Here is a 15,480-nt window from a genome sequence, read left to right as displayed (position 1 = left end):
AACCATATCTTGAGGACATCATTAGTCCCTTGTTGAAAGCGTTTCTAGCACAAATAAAATGTATTGGTACAGAACAACAATTTGATGTCATACAGCCAATGCTCAAGACAAAATGACAAGCAACATACAGTTGTAACACAATTTACTATGTAGTTCATTGATGACATAACTTATGTTTAACACACATAAACTGTGTCAGTTCAGAATTACAAGTAGTGCATTTCATGGATTTAGTGAAAATCACAGAGCAATTTTTATGTTCATGCTCAAATAATTTTTGTCTCACCGAGACGAAAAATTATTTTTGTGAAATTGTTTTACTCAATTCTCAAAAACAACAGCACCTCAGCAAATAAAATTTTAAGAAAGCTTTCTACCATCATTATTTTTAAACCGTGGAAGCTTAATGTAAATCTGTGGACATTTGTGTTTTGTGTCGTACAAAAATTACCCAAACCCTTTAAGTAACTCTTGTTCTTGAGAAACTACACCAACTTGTCTGCATCTGCCACATCATACCCAAATTTTCCATACACAATAATTTTCCAGTCCATCAATGGCGAGTTTACTCATGTTCAGATATCGGGCCATCATTGCTGAAGTACAATCTGGGGGAAATTTGTGCTGGGCAGCACAGTGTAATTTTGCTCAGAGTGCTGAGCGAAATTTGTTAGTTCTGGGCAGACCCACCAGGCACAGCCCACCATGGCTACAACACTGCATTAGCATACACTGTACAACCATAGCAAATCCAAATGCTCATAAAGTCTCTTATCATTCAGGTACTTGATTTGTCAAAGTATCGGAAACAAATCCTCAGAACAGTAAGACATGATGATGATGAGTCGACTATCCTCCAAGGCAGTGAGTCTCAATCATCAAGCAGCACGATATCTTCTTCTTCTTCTTCATCCTGCTGATTTAGTTGAACCATCTTAGCTTTCTTAGCAGGAGTTGAAGAGGATGCGGCGTTAGAGTCTAAATCCTCCGATGATAACTTCCTCTTCTTGCTGATCTTTGAGGTTTCCTTTTGGTCTTCATCGTCCAGCATGACTATTTCTAAGTCATCGTCTTCATCTGTTTGAAAGACAGAACAGTTGAAACAGGGATTTATAAAGATAGAGATTTGCAACAATGTATTATAAATACAAACCATTTGCAACAAATTGTGGCAACTGTTTTGTATAATGTTTTATAAGTACAGAAAAGTTGCAACAATGTCTTAAAGAGATAGAGATTGGCAACAATGTTTTATAAATACAAAACAGTTACAAAAGGGGTCTTAAAAAAAAGAAAAAAGATTTGCAACATAAAAATGAAATGAAAATGAAATGATGTCCTGACTTACCCGCTGTTTGTCCATTTCCATTTGTGTTGTTACTGTTAGAAGTCTGGATACCATTGCTACTGGTTCCTGGTTGACTTTCATTCTTAACGTCTTCCGTTGATTGTTCGGGTTGAGGTGCAGTGTCGGCAGATCGACTCACTACTTCAAACTCAACATCCTCTGGGAGCGTATCACTAGTAAAATCAATCAAACAGAACTCACATTATTATAAATTGTACAATTCACAGAGCACCAAGTTCATTCCAGTGATGATTGAGGCCTCCAAGTTATCTTTTTAAAGATGCTATGTCAGACTTTTGGCCCCAAACATTAACAAATAGATTTTGTTGAGTGAATGGTATTTCAAAGAGTATCACCAGCTCTAACGAAAAAAAGTTTAACTTTTACTTTTAATGGTCAGGAACCATGACAAAAATTTAAAACGTTTCTCATAAAACACATAAGAATTGGTCACGTGATATATTGTCGGGATCCTGACAAAAACTAATTTTTTGCACTTTATTTCACTGCTACTAATAATTGGCGAACTTTTTCGAGCAATGGCTCAAATGAAAGCTTGTAACTTTCTCGACCCCCATCAAAATACCTATTGAATTTTAAATCAAAATTTTTAGGGTCAAATCGGCCAAAAATCTGACATAGCATATTTAATGTTTTTTTTTTATCCCTTTTGATACCTTTTGTAGATCCAAGTTTTTGGCCACGACATGAAGCCCCACTCACTGTGATTGAAGATGTACATATACATCTTCATTCACAGTGAGTGGGACAGAAATACCTGTAGAAGTTTCAGCTTCATAAGTTGTCAAGCTTTTTGAGAAGAAAAAAAAAGCGAAAATCACAGAGCAATTTTTATAGGAGAGTCACGTAAATCCAGTGCTCATGCTCAAATAATATTTGTCTCACCGAGACGAAAAATTATTTTTTGTGAAATTGTTTTACTCAATTCTCAAAAACAACAGCACCTCAGCAAATAAAATTTTAAGAAAGCTTTCTACCATCATTATTTTTAAACCGTGAAAGCTTAACGTAAATCTGTGGACGTTTGTGTTTTGTGTCGTACAAAAATTACCCAAACCCTTTAAGTAACTCTTGTTCTTGAGAAACTACACCAACTTGTCTGCATCTGCTTACCGTAGGCACAGAATCGGTGCTTACGGAAGCAGGGAATTCTGTGCTTACGGCAAGCATATTTCACAGGTTAACGGCGAATTTTGGCTTCTACGCTTACAAGGCTAGCGTAGAAATTTGGCGCTTGAACGTAAGCGGAGAATCGTGATCTTAAGCGCAGAATTCGGCGGTAAGCAGAGCCATGAAATTGGGCCCTGGTCTAAAGCGTACAATCTAGATTAAACCTTATGCACATTACATCTCTTGAGAATTTAAACTGGTCTTTAGACCGATTTGGTCTCTCCCAGACTTTAGTACTTACCAGTCAGTAATGTTTAATAATAATTGGTAATTCTGAAGGAAGTCATCCGCTTTGAGTTGGACCCCACTCCTCATGAAATTACTGAGCATCTTAAAGTTGTTATCTATAGGTCACAAAGAAACAACAAACACTTTTATTCATAAAAAAGACCAAAACGAGAGATTATTCTTTGATAAAAGTAAGGCAAAGGGATTAGATGTGGGTTTCATTTCATTTTATTTGCCAGCAAACATGAAATCTTAACATCTATTAACTTGAATAGGGCAACTGAAGTAGCTTTACCTTCTGTTTCTCCTTCCTCGCTAGATATTAAGATCGACGCTCTACCATCTTCTATCTCTACATCAGGAGCCATCATTCCAAACTCTTGTTTCAAAATCTAGAATAAGACGAGACAATCACCAATCTGATTACACAGTTCGCTCTTTACAGAGACAATAGCTCAGCACAAAATCTCAATGATACATCATCATAGCATCATCATTTCGAGCGAACTCTGGAATTTCTAGCAACGGCTCTCCACTGTTCCCAATTTCATAGAGCTGCTTAAGCAGAAAACATTGCTCAACAACTCTCTGCTAAGCAGAAATGAGCAGGATACCAGTCACAAATGGTACATGTGACATGGTAGTTTGGCTGGTATCCTTATTCTGGTAAGCCTAATTTTGTTGTGCTTGGCATCTTTTTGTGCTTAAGCAGCTCTATGAAATTTGGCCATGTTTTATCGCTCCATGATTGCTGGTAGGTCACGGCGGTTAATGCAAGAGTCCCGCTCCATGGTGCCCACAAAATGTTGTTGCCGTGTTGGAGGCTCCCAGAGCAAAACTAGTTGAGCCATCTCTTGTTTGCTGCTCCAGCAGTGCCCACTGAATCTCAGTCGGCTTTGGAGTAAGGTCTGTGATACCTTTGGGATGTTTCTGTATATCTATTGATTTGTTATGTTGTCTTGCCAAGGGATATTTGATGCTGTACGTACAGCCGTGTATTGACTCCATCAGTCTCTTGGTTAGGGTGTTAGTGGTGTGTCGTGGCCGAGCGGATAAGAGCACCGAATTCAAGCTCTGGTGATTCTGTTCAGCGGAGTGTGGGTTCGAATCCCGGTCGTGACACTTGTGTCCCTGAGCAAGACACTTCACTGTAATTGCTTCTCTCCACCCAGGGGTAAATGGGTACCTGTGAGGGCAGAGTTGGTTCTTGGGATGGATTAGCCTTGATTGCGGTATATATTTGGCGGCACAGGCTGTATACTCCCCAGGGAGCTGAGATGGTTTAAGGAATGGTTTAAGGCCCAGTGACCAGGGGTAATAATGTTGAAGCGCCATGAGCGTCACTGCGTGACGGACCTGAGAGCGCTAAATAAGAAGCCACTATTATTATTATTATTAGTGAGGGTACTACCAGTACACAGTACTACCAAAAACTACCAAAAACCTTAAGAATTGTTACTCATTATTTTCCATCAGACACTAGAGGTTGTACAACTTACTCCTACAAGATAAGTGTATTTACTTACCCTATCTTCAAGGGTTTTTACAGTTGTAGTTGACAAATTCAGTTTTATTGAGGCCTGCAAATAAAAAGATAATTTGGAAATGATAGTCAGAAAGTTCAATATTTAAAAAGAATAGTAAAAGCATAGTGTGTTTAGAGAATGCTCCTTTAGCAAGAGGACTTAAAAGGGGTTTAGGTACTTTTTGTACCACACAAAGCACAAACATACACAGATTTACATTAAACTTACACGGTTTTAAGAACATTTTTTTTAGAAAGCTTCCCCTAAAATAATATTGAGAAATTTGAGAAATGAGTAACACAATTTCACGAAAATAATTTTTGTCTCAATGAGACAAAAGTTATTTTAGCATGTTCAATGGATTTACCCTACTCTCGATCCTGAAAACATTGCTCCGTGAGTCTCACTTCTCTCTCAAAACCTTGCGACACATGAAGCTTAAAGGCAGTGGATACTATTGGTAATTACCCAAAATAATTATTAGCATAAAACCTTACTTGGTAACGAGTAATGGGGAGAGGTTGATAGTTTAAAACATTGTGAGAAACAGCTCCCTCTGAAGTAACGTAGTCTTCGAGAAAGAAGTAATTTTTCACAAATTTGATTTCGAGACCTCAGAATTAGATTTTGCAACTGAAAGCACACAACTTCGTGTGACAAGGTTGTTTTTTCTTTCATTATTATCTCGCATCTTCGACGACAAATTGAGCTCAAATTTTCACAGTGTCTTTAAACTACAGGCAAATTATATTACAAACATCTTCATTCACAGTGAATAGCGATTCATGTCATGGCCAAACACTTGATCTACAAAAGGTATCAAAACCCTTTACTGTATCAATGAACTATATTTCAATGTATTGATTACCCCAAAACACATACCTCTGGTTTAGATGCACAGACGTAACACTTTGGGTTTGGTTTGTCCAAAGTACATGTTAGAAACAGCTTATTCCTTTCATTCGGTGTCCTATAAAGAAATACCTGAAAGTAGTGGGAAAAAAACTATATTACAAAATGTATCACTAGACTGAGTTATCTACCCTTATTATACAAAAAAACATACACATTTCATATTTCAATGAATGTAATTCAACAAATAGTGAACAAAATGATTTAGAATAGGTTCAGGGTAGAAAATGATGTGAAACCACTGTAACAAACTAAATTGAAATCATGAACTGAAAAGTTTAAATTACTTAACGTCTACAGATAAAATAACTAAAATGAATTACGGATGGATTTAGGGCCAAAATGTGACCAAGAAACTAATAAAGATCCAAGGTCCAGGACAGGAACAGCATGGTGACCAGGCCTTTGTACACATTGGACCGTTGCCCAATTTTATGGCTCTGCTTACCATAAGCAAAGAATGGACGCTTGCTGAAGCAGGGAATTCTGCGTATTTCATGGGTTAGCGGGGAGTTTTTTTGTTTTGTGCGTGTGTACTCCACGTTCCTAGGCATTCTACGCTTACACAGCTAGCGCAGAAATTCAAAAGGGGGAATGTATATTAGAATGAGCATCTTCAAAATCTGTTTTTTTACTTCTTTTTTTTTTTTAGGTAGTACCCCATGAAAAACAAGCATATTATCCCATAGGGATAGCTAAGTGCTTATTTCAACAGACCATTCCACGATAAAATTAATTAAAAAAATAAAAAACGGGAAGAAAAGAAAGGAAATAATGGTTATTGGACTATGCCTCACTCACTAGAAAGTGATGAGAGACGCACCAACTAGCATCACACTGCAATCATTAATGGAATTACTATTCCTATAAATTATTATTTAGGATCAACATGTAAGGAAGAAAGCAATCATGGTTTTGAGACGCACCATTTTGCATTTGTCAATATGACCAGCCAGAACCTTCAACGCCTCCATAACAATGAGTCCTGCTACGATGGCATTGGTTGTAGCTATTGCTGGAATGATGTTCCCTGCCATTGCTATGGAAACAAATAGGAAAAGGAAAAAATAAATTTGTCTGCTCAGAACTATAAGGTCATTAACGGCAATGTCGTTAAAAGATTATAGATTTTTAATATCATTCGGGATACTTGAATTGAAGGCCTTTCGGTACAGTTTTTTAGTAAAAGTTTTTTAGGTCCTTAAAGGATTTGGGTACTTTTTCAAACAGTCCACAGATAAGTAAAATTTCAAGGGAAGCTTTCCACTATCATAATCTTTAAACTGTGTAAGTTTAATGTAAATCAGTGGACATTGTGTTTTTTGTTAGGAAAAAGTACATATACCCTTTAATTGAAAAGTGCACATAATTGGAAAAAATAAGTCAAAATCGAGAAAGGGACGTTTTACTTAGAAAGCGACGTGTTTTTTGTTTTTTCAAAGAATTATTTTGAAGACCACCCTTGATCAATGAATCCCATTTACCAGGAGCTCCAAAGTATGCAAACGCAGTTTTACGAAATCCACAGAAATTGTACTAAGGACGTAATAGTTCTGAGCAGACAAAATTATTTTGTGGAATTTTGTCAATGAAGGAGTTTGGACGTCGGCCAGTTTTCATAGCACTTCCTTTAGAACAGGTGCAATGAGAGCAGGAAAGCAGCTGATTGGTCAAGAGGAAGTACAACATTAACGAATGAAGGAGATGGATTGCCCACTTTCTTGTTGACAAAAATGAGTCATAGTTTTACTTGGCAACATTACCCTCTTTTCACTTAAGTAGCTCAAATCCACAATGATTTGTACCCACACTGGCTACTTCAAATTTTAGTATGATCAGTTTCTTAGTCTACTTAAAGGCAGTGGACACTATAGGTAATTACTCAAAATAATTATTAGCATAAAACCTTACTTGGTAACGAGTAATGGGGAGAGGTTGATAGTATAAAACATTGTGAGAAATCAAGCATCTGAAAGCACACAACTTCGTGTGAAAAGGTTTTTTATTTTATTTTTATTTTTTTATATCTCGCAACTTCGACGACCAATTGACCTCAACTTTTCACAGGTTTGGTTTTTTATGCATATGTTGAGATACACCAAGTGAGAAGACTGGTCTTTGACAATTACCATTAGTGTCCTGTGTCTTTAAGAGGCACTGGGCACCTTTGGTAAACTCCAGTATTCTCACTTGGTGTATCCCAGAATAAGCATACAATAATTTAAAAAATGATTTTTTTTATTACTCAATTGGTCATCAAAGTATCAAGAAAATAATGAAAGTAAAAAAAAAAACCCTTGTTGCAAATTTGTGTCCTTTCTGATGCATAATAAAAGGCTTCAGCTGAAATATTTTATTACTTGGTTGAGAAAATACCTCTTTCTTAGAAACTACGTTACTTCAGAGGGAGCCGTTTCTCACAATGGTTTATACTATCAACAGCTCTCCATTACTCGTTACCAAGTAAGGTTTTATGCTAATAATTATTTTGAGTAATTACCTATAGTGTCCAGTGCCTTTACAGCCATCAAGTCTGAAGACTAATATCGAGAGACAAAAAAACTTACATTTGATGTCAAACCTTGTATTTCTTGCAATGCCAAAGATATAAGCCCTGATGTTTGAAGTACATGTGACAAAGTCCATAGCAGCATCCTCATCCTAAACGGAATTTTAAAAAATATATATGTATTATTTTTACTTATTTATTTATTTATTTAATTATTATTATTATTATTATTTTTTTTTTTTTTCTTATTTTTTTTTTTTTTTTTTTTTTTTTATTTGGTGTTTTTTTTTTTTTTTTTTTTTTTTTTTTTTTTTTTGGGGGGGGGGGATTATCAGGTTTTAAAGAGATTAAATACAATATGTTTAATTTTCTTCCATTTGTTCTAAATTATCCCTAAATTTTCACCAAACTCATCCTAACTTAGGATTAATCTAAGGACTTAGGACGAGTTAAGTTCCCTATCTGAAGACGTAGGACGCATTGAACTCATCCTAAGTTAGGACGAGTAACTCGTCCTAGCTCGAGATAGGATTGATCCTAGCGTTTCCTGAAATCGGCCGCTGTGAATATATATTTGGTTTGTGGTAACACCAAGTGTGTATCAACTTGCTAGGTAGATTATGTTCTTTTGAGAACTTGTTTTGCTTTATATTCTACTAACACGATGTACATTTTCAGAATTTGGGATACTTCTCCGTTCTGAAAAAGAACCGTCCTGCTTTTTAACTACTACCTGGGCGGAAGGTAGAAAATGAGCAGTGACTACTACTTTTGCTTCAGTGGATCGAGGGGAATTATTGTTGTAAACTTCAATAGCGCAGAGTGAGTTTTTAATTGGTCTCAACATTTCGACTAGCTTGCTCTAGTCATCGTCGTAAATGTTCTTCACTTTTGTTTCATCGGTTTCATCATCTCCAGCCCAGTCGGGGAAGGATTCTCTTCCAGAAAACTTCCTCTAATTCTAATTCATTCAAAAAGTTTATATTGAAGACAGTGGACACTTTGGGTAATTGTCAAAGACCAGTCTTCTCACTTGGTGTATCTCAAGGTATGCATAAAATAACAAACCTGTGAAAATTTGAGCTCAATTGGTCGTCGAAGTTGCAAGATAATAATGAAAGAAAAAAAAACCCTTGTCAAACGAAGTTGTGTGCTTTCAGATGCTTGATTTCGAGACCTCAAAATCTAAATCTAAGGTATCGAAATCAAATTCGTGGAAAATTATATCTTTCTCAAAAATTACGTTACTGCAGAGGGAGCCGTTTCTCATAATGTTCTATACTATCAACCTCTCCCCATTAATTGTTACCAAGTAAGGTTTTATGCTAATAATTATTTTGAGTAATTACCAACAGTGTCCACTGCCTTTAATTCGAAAAGTTGATATTAACAGAGATTAGCCTGGGTTTCTGACCTACCTTGTCCCACATTAACTCTCCTCTCTCTTTGTACAGTTGTTTGAGTGATTCCAGGCTATCTTTGAACATACTGACACAATCTTTAATACTCTGTTGTTTCTGGTCATGTAACACAATGCTCTCTTGGCTCTGTTCCAGATCTGTTTCAAAATAAACGTTGTTAAACTATCAAACTGCTTGGGTTAAATTTAAAGTACATTTCATTTTATTCATAAATACCCCAGTTAGTTTAGGCAGCCAACTGGAGCAAGTTCGAGTGCACACATTTAGTTGACTACTGACCAGCAATATACATGCACAGTGATGTACCCACTCCACATAGCCATATAGGTACACAAATACACAAAGATGTAATACACTTTATTTAAACAGAAAGGGTTTTGAGTTTGTTCGTGAATGTCAGGTAGGATTCTTCTTTCTCCGTTGGATGGGTAGTGAGCTCATTAGTAAGATACACACCATTTACTAAAATTGCAACTTTTTTTTTTATTTGACTATAGTTATTTAAATGTAAAACTGACCTTGTTCCTGAGGTAAATTATCCCAAACCAATGGGACTGGTGGTCGCCGTTTTGTCCAAAGTTTATCCATTGATAAGAGGTACTTGATGTCATCATGAAACAACTGTTGGAATCCAAGGTTAAAAATGTTTTTGGTTTTTTTTGTAATCAAAGTTGACAAAGTTTGTGGCCATGACATGAATCCCTACTCACTGTAGATGAAGATGTATGTAATATAATTTACCTGTAGGACTATCAGCTTCATTAGTCGTCAAGTTTTTAAGAAAAAAAAGTGAAACTCACAGAGCAATGTTTTTTTTTAGGAGAATTGCGCAAATCCGTTGTACATGCTAAAATAACTTTCGTCTCACCAAGACAAAAATTATTTTTGGAAAATTGTTTTAATCATTTCTCAAAGACTACAGAACCTCAGGAAATAATCATTTTCAGGGAAGCTTTTTACCATCATTATCTTCAAACCGTATAAGTTCAATAAGCCTTTTTGAGATATGGCGGACACAATGCTACAACAATGTAAAGCTGTGGTAAATTTGTGCGTTTTGACCATAGAAATAGAACGTATGTTATTCAGTGAAGTGTGCATTTTAGGCGATGCGGAGTTACACGTAAACCTAATGACCACCAACATGGTGAATTGGCATCAGTTGCGACGTGCGAGTATCACGTCCGCCATACCTCAAAAAGGCTTATGTAAATCTGTGGGCGTTTGTGGACTTTCAAAAAGTACCCAAGCCTTTCAAAACTAACCTTTTTAAATATCTTCTGTGCATTATAATCAGTGGACTCTGCCCATGTTCTTGTAGAGGTCCTTTCCATTGTTGACGTTAAACCATCGTTTGGTTTCTCTGTGTTCATTGAAGCTTGGCCGGCATCACCAGAAGCCTCGGGATCAGCGGTGTCTGGAGATACATCCTGGTCGGGATCCTCCTCACCAAATAGCTGACTGAATAGGTCAATAGATTGATTGGGAATTAAGAGTACATTCAGTAAGCTAACTGAATCATCAATAGACTGATTGGGAGTCAAGAGTACATTCAGTAAAGATGACTGAATCAGTCAATAGACTGATTGGAATAGACTGATTGGGAGTGAAGAATAGATTCAGTATAGCTAACTATACTAGACTGTTTGGACATTCAGTATAGATGACTGAATCAGTCAACAGAGTGATTGGAGATCAAGAGTACATTCAGTATAGATGACTGAATCAGTCAATAGACTGATTGGGAGTCAGGAGTACATTGAATAAGCTAACTGAATCAGCCAATAGACTGATTGGAAACTAAGAGTACATTCAGTATAGCTAGCTGAATCATTCAATAGAAACATTCAGTATAGCTGATTGAATCATGCAACAGCCTCATTGAAAATTAAGATTACTATCAGTATAGCTGACTGAATCATTCAATAGACTTATTGGAAATCATGAGCACAATGATTATAGCTGACTGAATAAGTAAATAGATTGATTGAAAATCAAGAGTGCATTAAGTATAGCTGACTGAATCATTCAATAGACTGATTGGAAATCAAGAATACACTGAGTATAGCTGACTGAATCATTCAATAAACTGATTGGAAATCAAGAGTACACTGAGTACAGCTGACTGAATCATTCAATAGGCTGTTTGGAAATACCCTCATTGTACCCTCAAGTTACTTACTTAAACAGATGCTTAGCCCACACAATGCAATGAATAGGTTCTGAAGGAGTGTTCCGGATTGTACATCCAGGATAAGACTTTGTAGCTTGCTGAGGTACACACTCGTAGCATTCCGTTAAGCCCTGAGAAATAATGAAGTCATATCAAGATTTTAAACACGGTGTCCCAGGGAGTTCTGTCCCCCAAAGATTCGGTCCCCCAATGGGAAGTTAACATGGGCTGAGGAGGATGATTCAAAAGAGGGCGCTGTCAGAAGATGTTTGTACACAGTTTGCCATATCGGGGGACTGAATCTCTGGGGGGACAGAATCTCCTGCCACAACCGCTTCAAATACATTTAAAACAAACTGCAATGTGTGATATGATCCTTCAGAATCAGAAAAAAAAAAGTCATATCTCGTAATACACAAATTATTGGATTGGTCACAAATATTGAACAAATAGTATAACTAACAAGGGGCCATTGCTTGGTAACTTAAACAAATCAGGTTTGTCAGGTCAGTGGACCTGGGCAATCTCAAGGCAATCGCGATGGTTTAGTTTGTAAAGACATCTGGGTAAGACTAGTCTTATCTCCTTAGGACGAGTCTTATGTTTTTAATATCTCCTAGGACTAGTCCTAAGTTGGGACTAGTCCTTGCTCTCTGTGAAATCTACCCCAGCTCTAGATTGCCAAAGGTTGTGGGTTCGAATCCCACCCGAGTAAAATGCCTGTAATTTGGTTTTCACAAAACTCAGGAAAGTACTGAGTAAACAGTGCTTACACATATCGGTTTAAGGGTAAAACAAAATAATAATCTTTATCCCCAATGCAAATTTAACATCTCTTTTTTGAAATCTTTTTTTGATCAAGGTACCTTCTTAATGACAGACACCTGTCCGAGATAACCTCCGGATCCACTCTCGATTAACGGAACATCTGCAGCTAAACACATTCTGTTGACATGGTTACGAGCAGCTAAAAAAAACAACAACAAATTATCATTTTAGACTATAGTTTTAGTTTCTTAGTTTGTAAGCACTCGTGGTCGAGCGGTTATGGGCACTGGACTCATGTTCTGGTTTTTCTGATCAGCGGAAGGTGGGTTCAACGAACAGGTCGTGGCACTTGAGTTTTTCAGCCATTTTTATGGGATGTTTTACCATAATCGCTTTGTCCTTCAGGTGGAACCTTAACGGAAGGTCCCATGTTCCAGGATTGGTAATAACGGAAAAGAACCTAAGACATTTGTTATTAAAGAGTAGGGGGTTAACCCCTGTGTTTCTGGTTCACACAAGGAGCACCCTTGTTTACAGGTTTCCTGGGGCTTGCGAGCTGCAGTGATTAAGTTTACTTATAAATGAGGCATCCTTGGTTTCATAATACCAGAAGAATATAATAATAATAATAATGATAATAATAATAAGGCCAAATAAAAAAAAATACCAGTTGATCGTGCCCGCCCGCATCCTTTTTTGGGGCCGCATCAATTTTTTTACTTTTTACTATTTTTCGATTTTTGTAGTAAAAAAAAAAAAAATTGTTATCCGACCCTGTTAGTGTTAGTGTTAACACAGGTCCTCATGCAACTAATATGTATAAATAAGTTTGCGGTTGATTCAAACTGAAGAATTGGTGGCCTGTTTGATTTGAAATACTTAGCGGCCATCTTGAAAAAAAAAAAGTAAATAGTAAGGCCCTCATCCTCCTCCTTTTTGAAAAATCCGGAAGATCAACTGGTTATTTGGCCTAATAGGATCCTGAGAAAGACCCTTGAGATCTAAGGCTACAGGATGTAGACCGACTTGAGGAGTTGACGACACAAAGGAAAATGTGATCTTTCTTTGCATGCTGAGATAAAATTAATAAATAATGATAATAATAATAAAATACCACCGTACATTTTACTTGCAAAGTAATTAACTGCAATATAAACCCACCTTTATTGTCCAGTGCATTCATGACCAGTGTGAACTGCATATAAAACTCTCTGTTGTACTCAAGGCTAGAAGGGGGAAATCAACAACAGTGTGCTTTCATCAACATTAGAAAAACAAAATATATAAAAAAAATGGGAAGTAAAATTGACTCTCTTCATTACTGGTTTATTATTTTTAAATAATATAAAAATTACGCTATTAATAAAGTAACTTTCTTCTGAAGGATGAGCTATCAACAATAATATGTAAACTTAAAGACACTGGACACTATTGGTAAATGTCAAAGACCAGTTGGTGCATCTCAACATATGCACAAAATAACAAACCTGTGAAAAATTGCGCGATAATAATGAAAGAACAAAACACCCTTGTCTGATGCTTGGTTTCGAGACCTCAAATTCTAAATCCGAGGTCTCGAAATCAAATTCGTGGAAAATTACTTCTTTCTCGAAAACTACATTACTTCAGAGGGAGCCGTTTCTCACAATGTTTTATACTATCAACCGCTCCCCATTATTTGTTACCAAGTAAAGTTTTATGCTTATAATATTTTGAGTAATTACCAATAGTGTCCACTGCCTTTAAGTCATCTGGTACCAAAACAAGAGTGAAAAAACAAAGACATAAGCTGGTTTAATATGTTGTATAATGACAAATCAAATAGCGCCAAAACAAAGCCATGTACATTTTGACTTGTCATATCAATGACAGAAATCAACTTGTATCCAAACAAGAAGATAAAACAAAAGTCGTAAGTTTATTTGATATGTCGTATCAATGATAAAATAAAATAATGCGAAAACAAGAAGAAGACAAAACAACATGATTTGTTTGTTTAAAAACAGAGTAAATAAAGTTAATTAGTTCTACTCACTTGGTGATGCTGTCATGTCTGGCATCTATCTTAGCATTAGGATTAAATCTGAGAGCACTTTCCTTTGCAACCTTTATTTAAACAAAAATAGTAACATACGCTTCATTTAATTAACCAACTCTTAGGTCTTTTTATGACTAATTGTTAACTACAAACTAGTACTTTGTTACTACTTAAATAGCATCAAATAAAACTCTTTGTAGTTAACAAGATTGTATTATTTGATAAACATCAATTAAAGGCAATACCATATAGGAAAAGCAAAATTTATTAACAAGAAACAAAGATACACAAAGAAGAAATAAAAACTCACCTGGGCTTTCGACTTTCCGACATGTTTTTTGTGAAATAGAAACTGTCTATTGAGGTTGCTCACATCTATTGTATCCAAGTCAACCTATTTCAATGGACAATGAAGAAAGAAAAGAAACATTCTTCAGTCGGGCATGGCAAAAGACACATGTTTTATATACCTAGCGGTAGGACGTCAGCCTGGGCTAGTTTTCTACTACAAACAAGGACTTGAGAAAAATGACATAGTTCTTGTTTACAGCTATCGCAACTTAAATAACTAGTCTGCGACCCGTGTAGCCCTGGTAGAACGTCAGTCAGTGCCACCGTGACCATGTAATGGACGAGTCCAACCTGGGCTAATCTGCGTGATGAAATGTGGGCTAGAAGTTAGAACTTTTCTTTTTTTAAGGTCAAACTTCAAGTCAACGTTTTAAATCTTAGCTATCTATCAATTCCTAAAGATTGGTAGGCTAAGCACAAAAATTGCTCACTGCAATACTGGATGCAAAACAGCTTTATAAAATGTTTAGCCCTGGATCAGTTAGTAAATGCATAAACTTTACTGTGCATACGTGCGGATGCTCACAACCTTGTGTGATGAATTGAATTAAATTGAATTGAATGAATGATCACATTTCACAAAGCATGACAAACAAGGCAAGGGCAAATGATAAACAATAAAACTACATCTATTTGTTGATTGGAAATGATGAAAGAATCAGCTATTACCAACACAATGTCCTGGAATCCAGTCAGGACAAGGTTCTTCAGGAGTTCACAACCTATTCCTCCTGCTCCGACCACCAAAACCCGACAGGCTGACACCATTTCAGCCACATCTTCCGGCAAGACTCCTCTAATGCCAGCCGCCATCTTCACCGTTTTGAAGGTTTTGTGGACAAATTTAAACAGCGCCCTCGTGTGTTAATTTGGCGCTGATGATTGGGACATTCTGGACCGGAGAAGAGCGAAAGGGGGAGGCATAATAACCAACACGACGTCTCAAAAAAATAATAAAAAAATAAATAATAAAAAACGCCTACCCATCTCATGGCAATCAGTGCAAAATAACAGC

The 15,480-nt window shown here is 36.5% G+C and overlaps 1 protein-coding gene across 1 annotated transcript; it reads right to left on the bottom strand.

Annotated features, from left to right (window-relative positions):
• Positions 1–390: 390 nt before the first annotated feature.
• LOC117289401 (SUMO-activating enzyme subunit 2-like) lies at positions 391–15,278 on the bottom strand. Its single transcript, XM_033770508.1, has 17 exons — positions 15,135–15,278; positions 14,425–14,508; positions 14,112–14,182; positions 13,238–13,302; positions 12,175–12,275; positions 11,318–11,439; positions 10,401–10,596; positions 9,654–9,756; positions 9,133–9,272; positions 7,773–7,866; positions 6,132–6,244; positions 5,176–5,277; positions 4,294–4,347; positions 3,063–3,159; positions 2,781–2,883; positions 1,349–1,521; positions 391–1,077 (listed from the first exon to the last, which is right to left on the bottom strand). The coding sequence occupies exons 1-17, from the start codon at positions 15,276–15,278 to the stop codon at positions 872–874; spliced, it is 1,968 nt and encodes a 655-aa protein (XP_033626399.1). The 3' UTR covers positions 391–871.
• Positions 15,279–15,480: the final 202 nt, after the last annotated feature.

Source organism: Asterias rubens, chromosome 4 (assembly GCF_902459465.1).
Source record: "Asterias rubens chromosome 4, eAstRub1.3, whole genome shotgun sequence".
NCBI classification, from domain to species: Eukaryota; Metazoa; Echinodermata; class Asteroidea; order Forcipulatida; family Asteriidae; genus Asterias; species Asterias rubens.
This window is presented reverse-complemented; position numbering and strand designations above follow the sequence as displayed.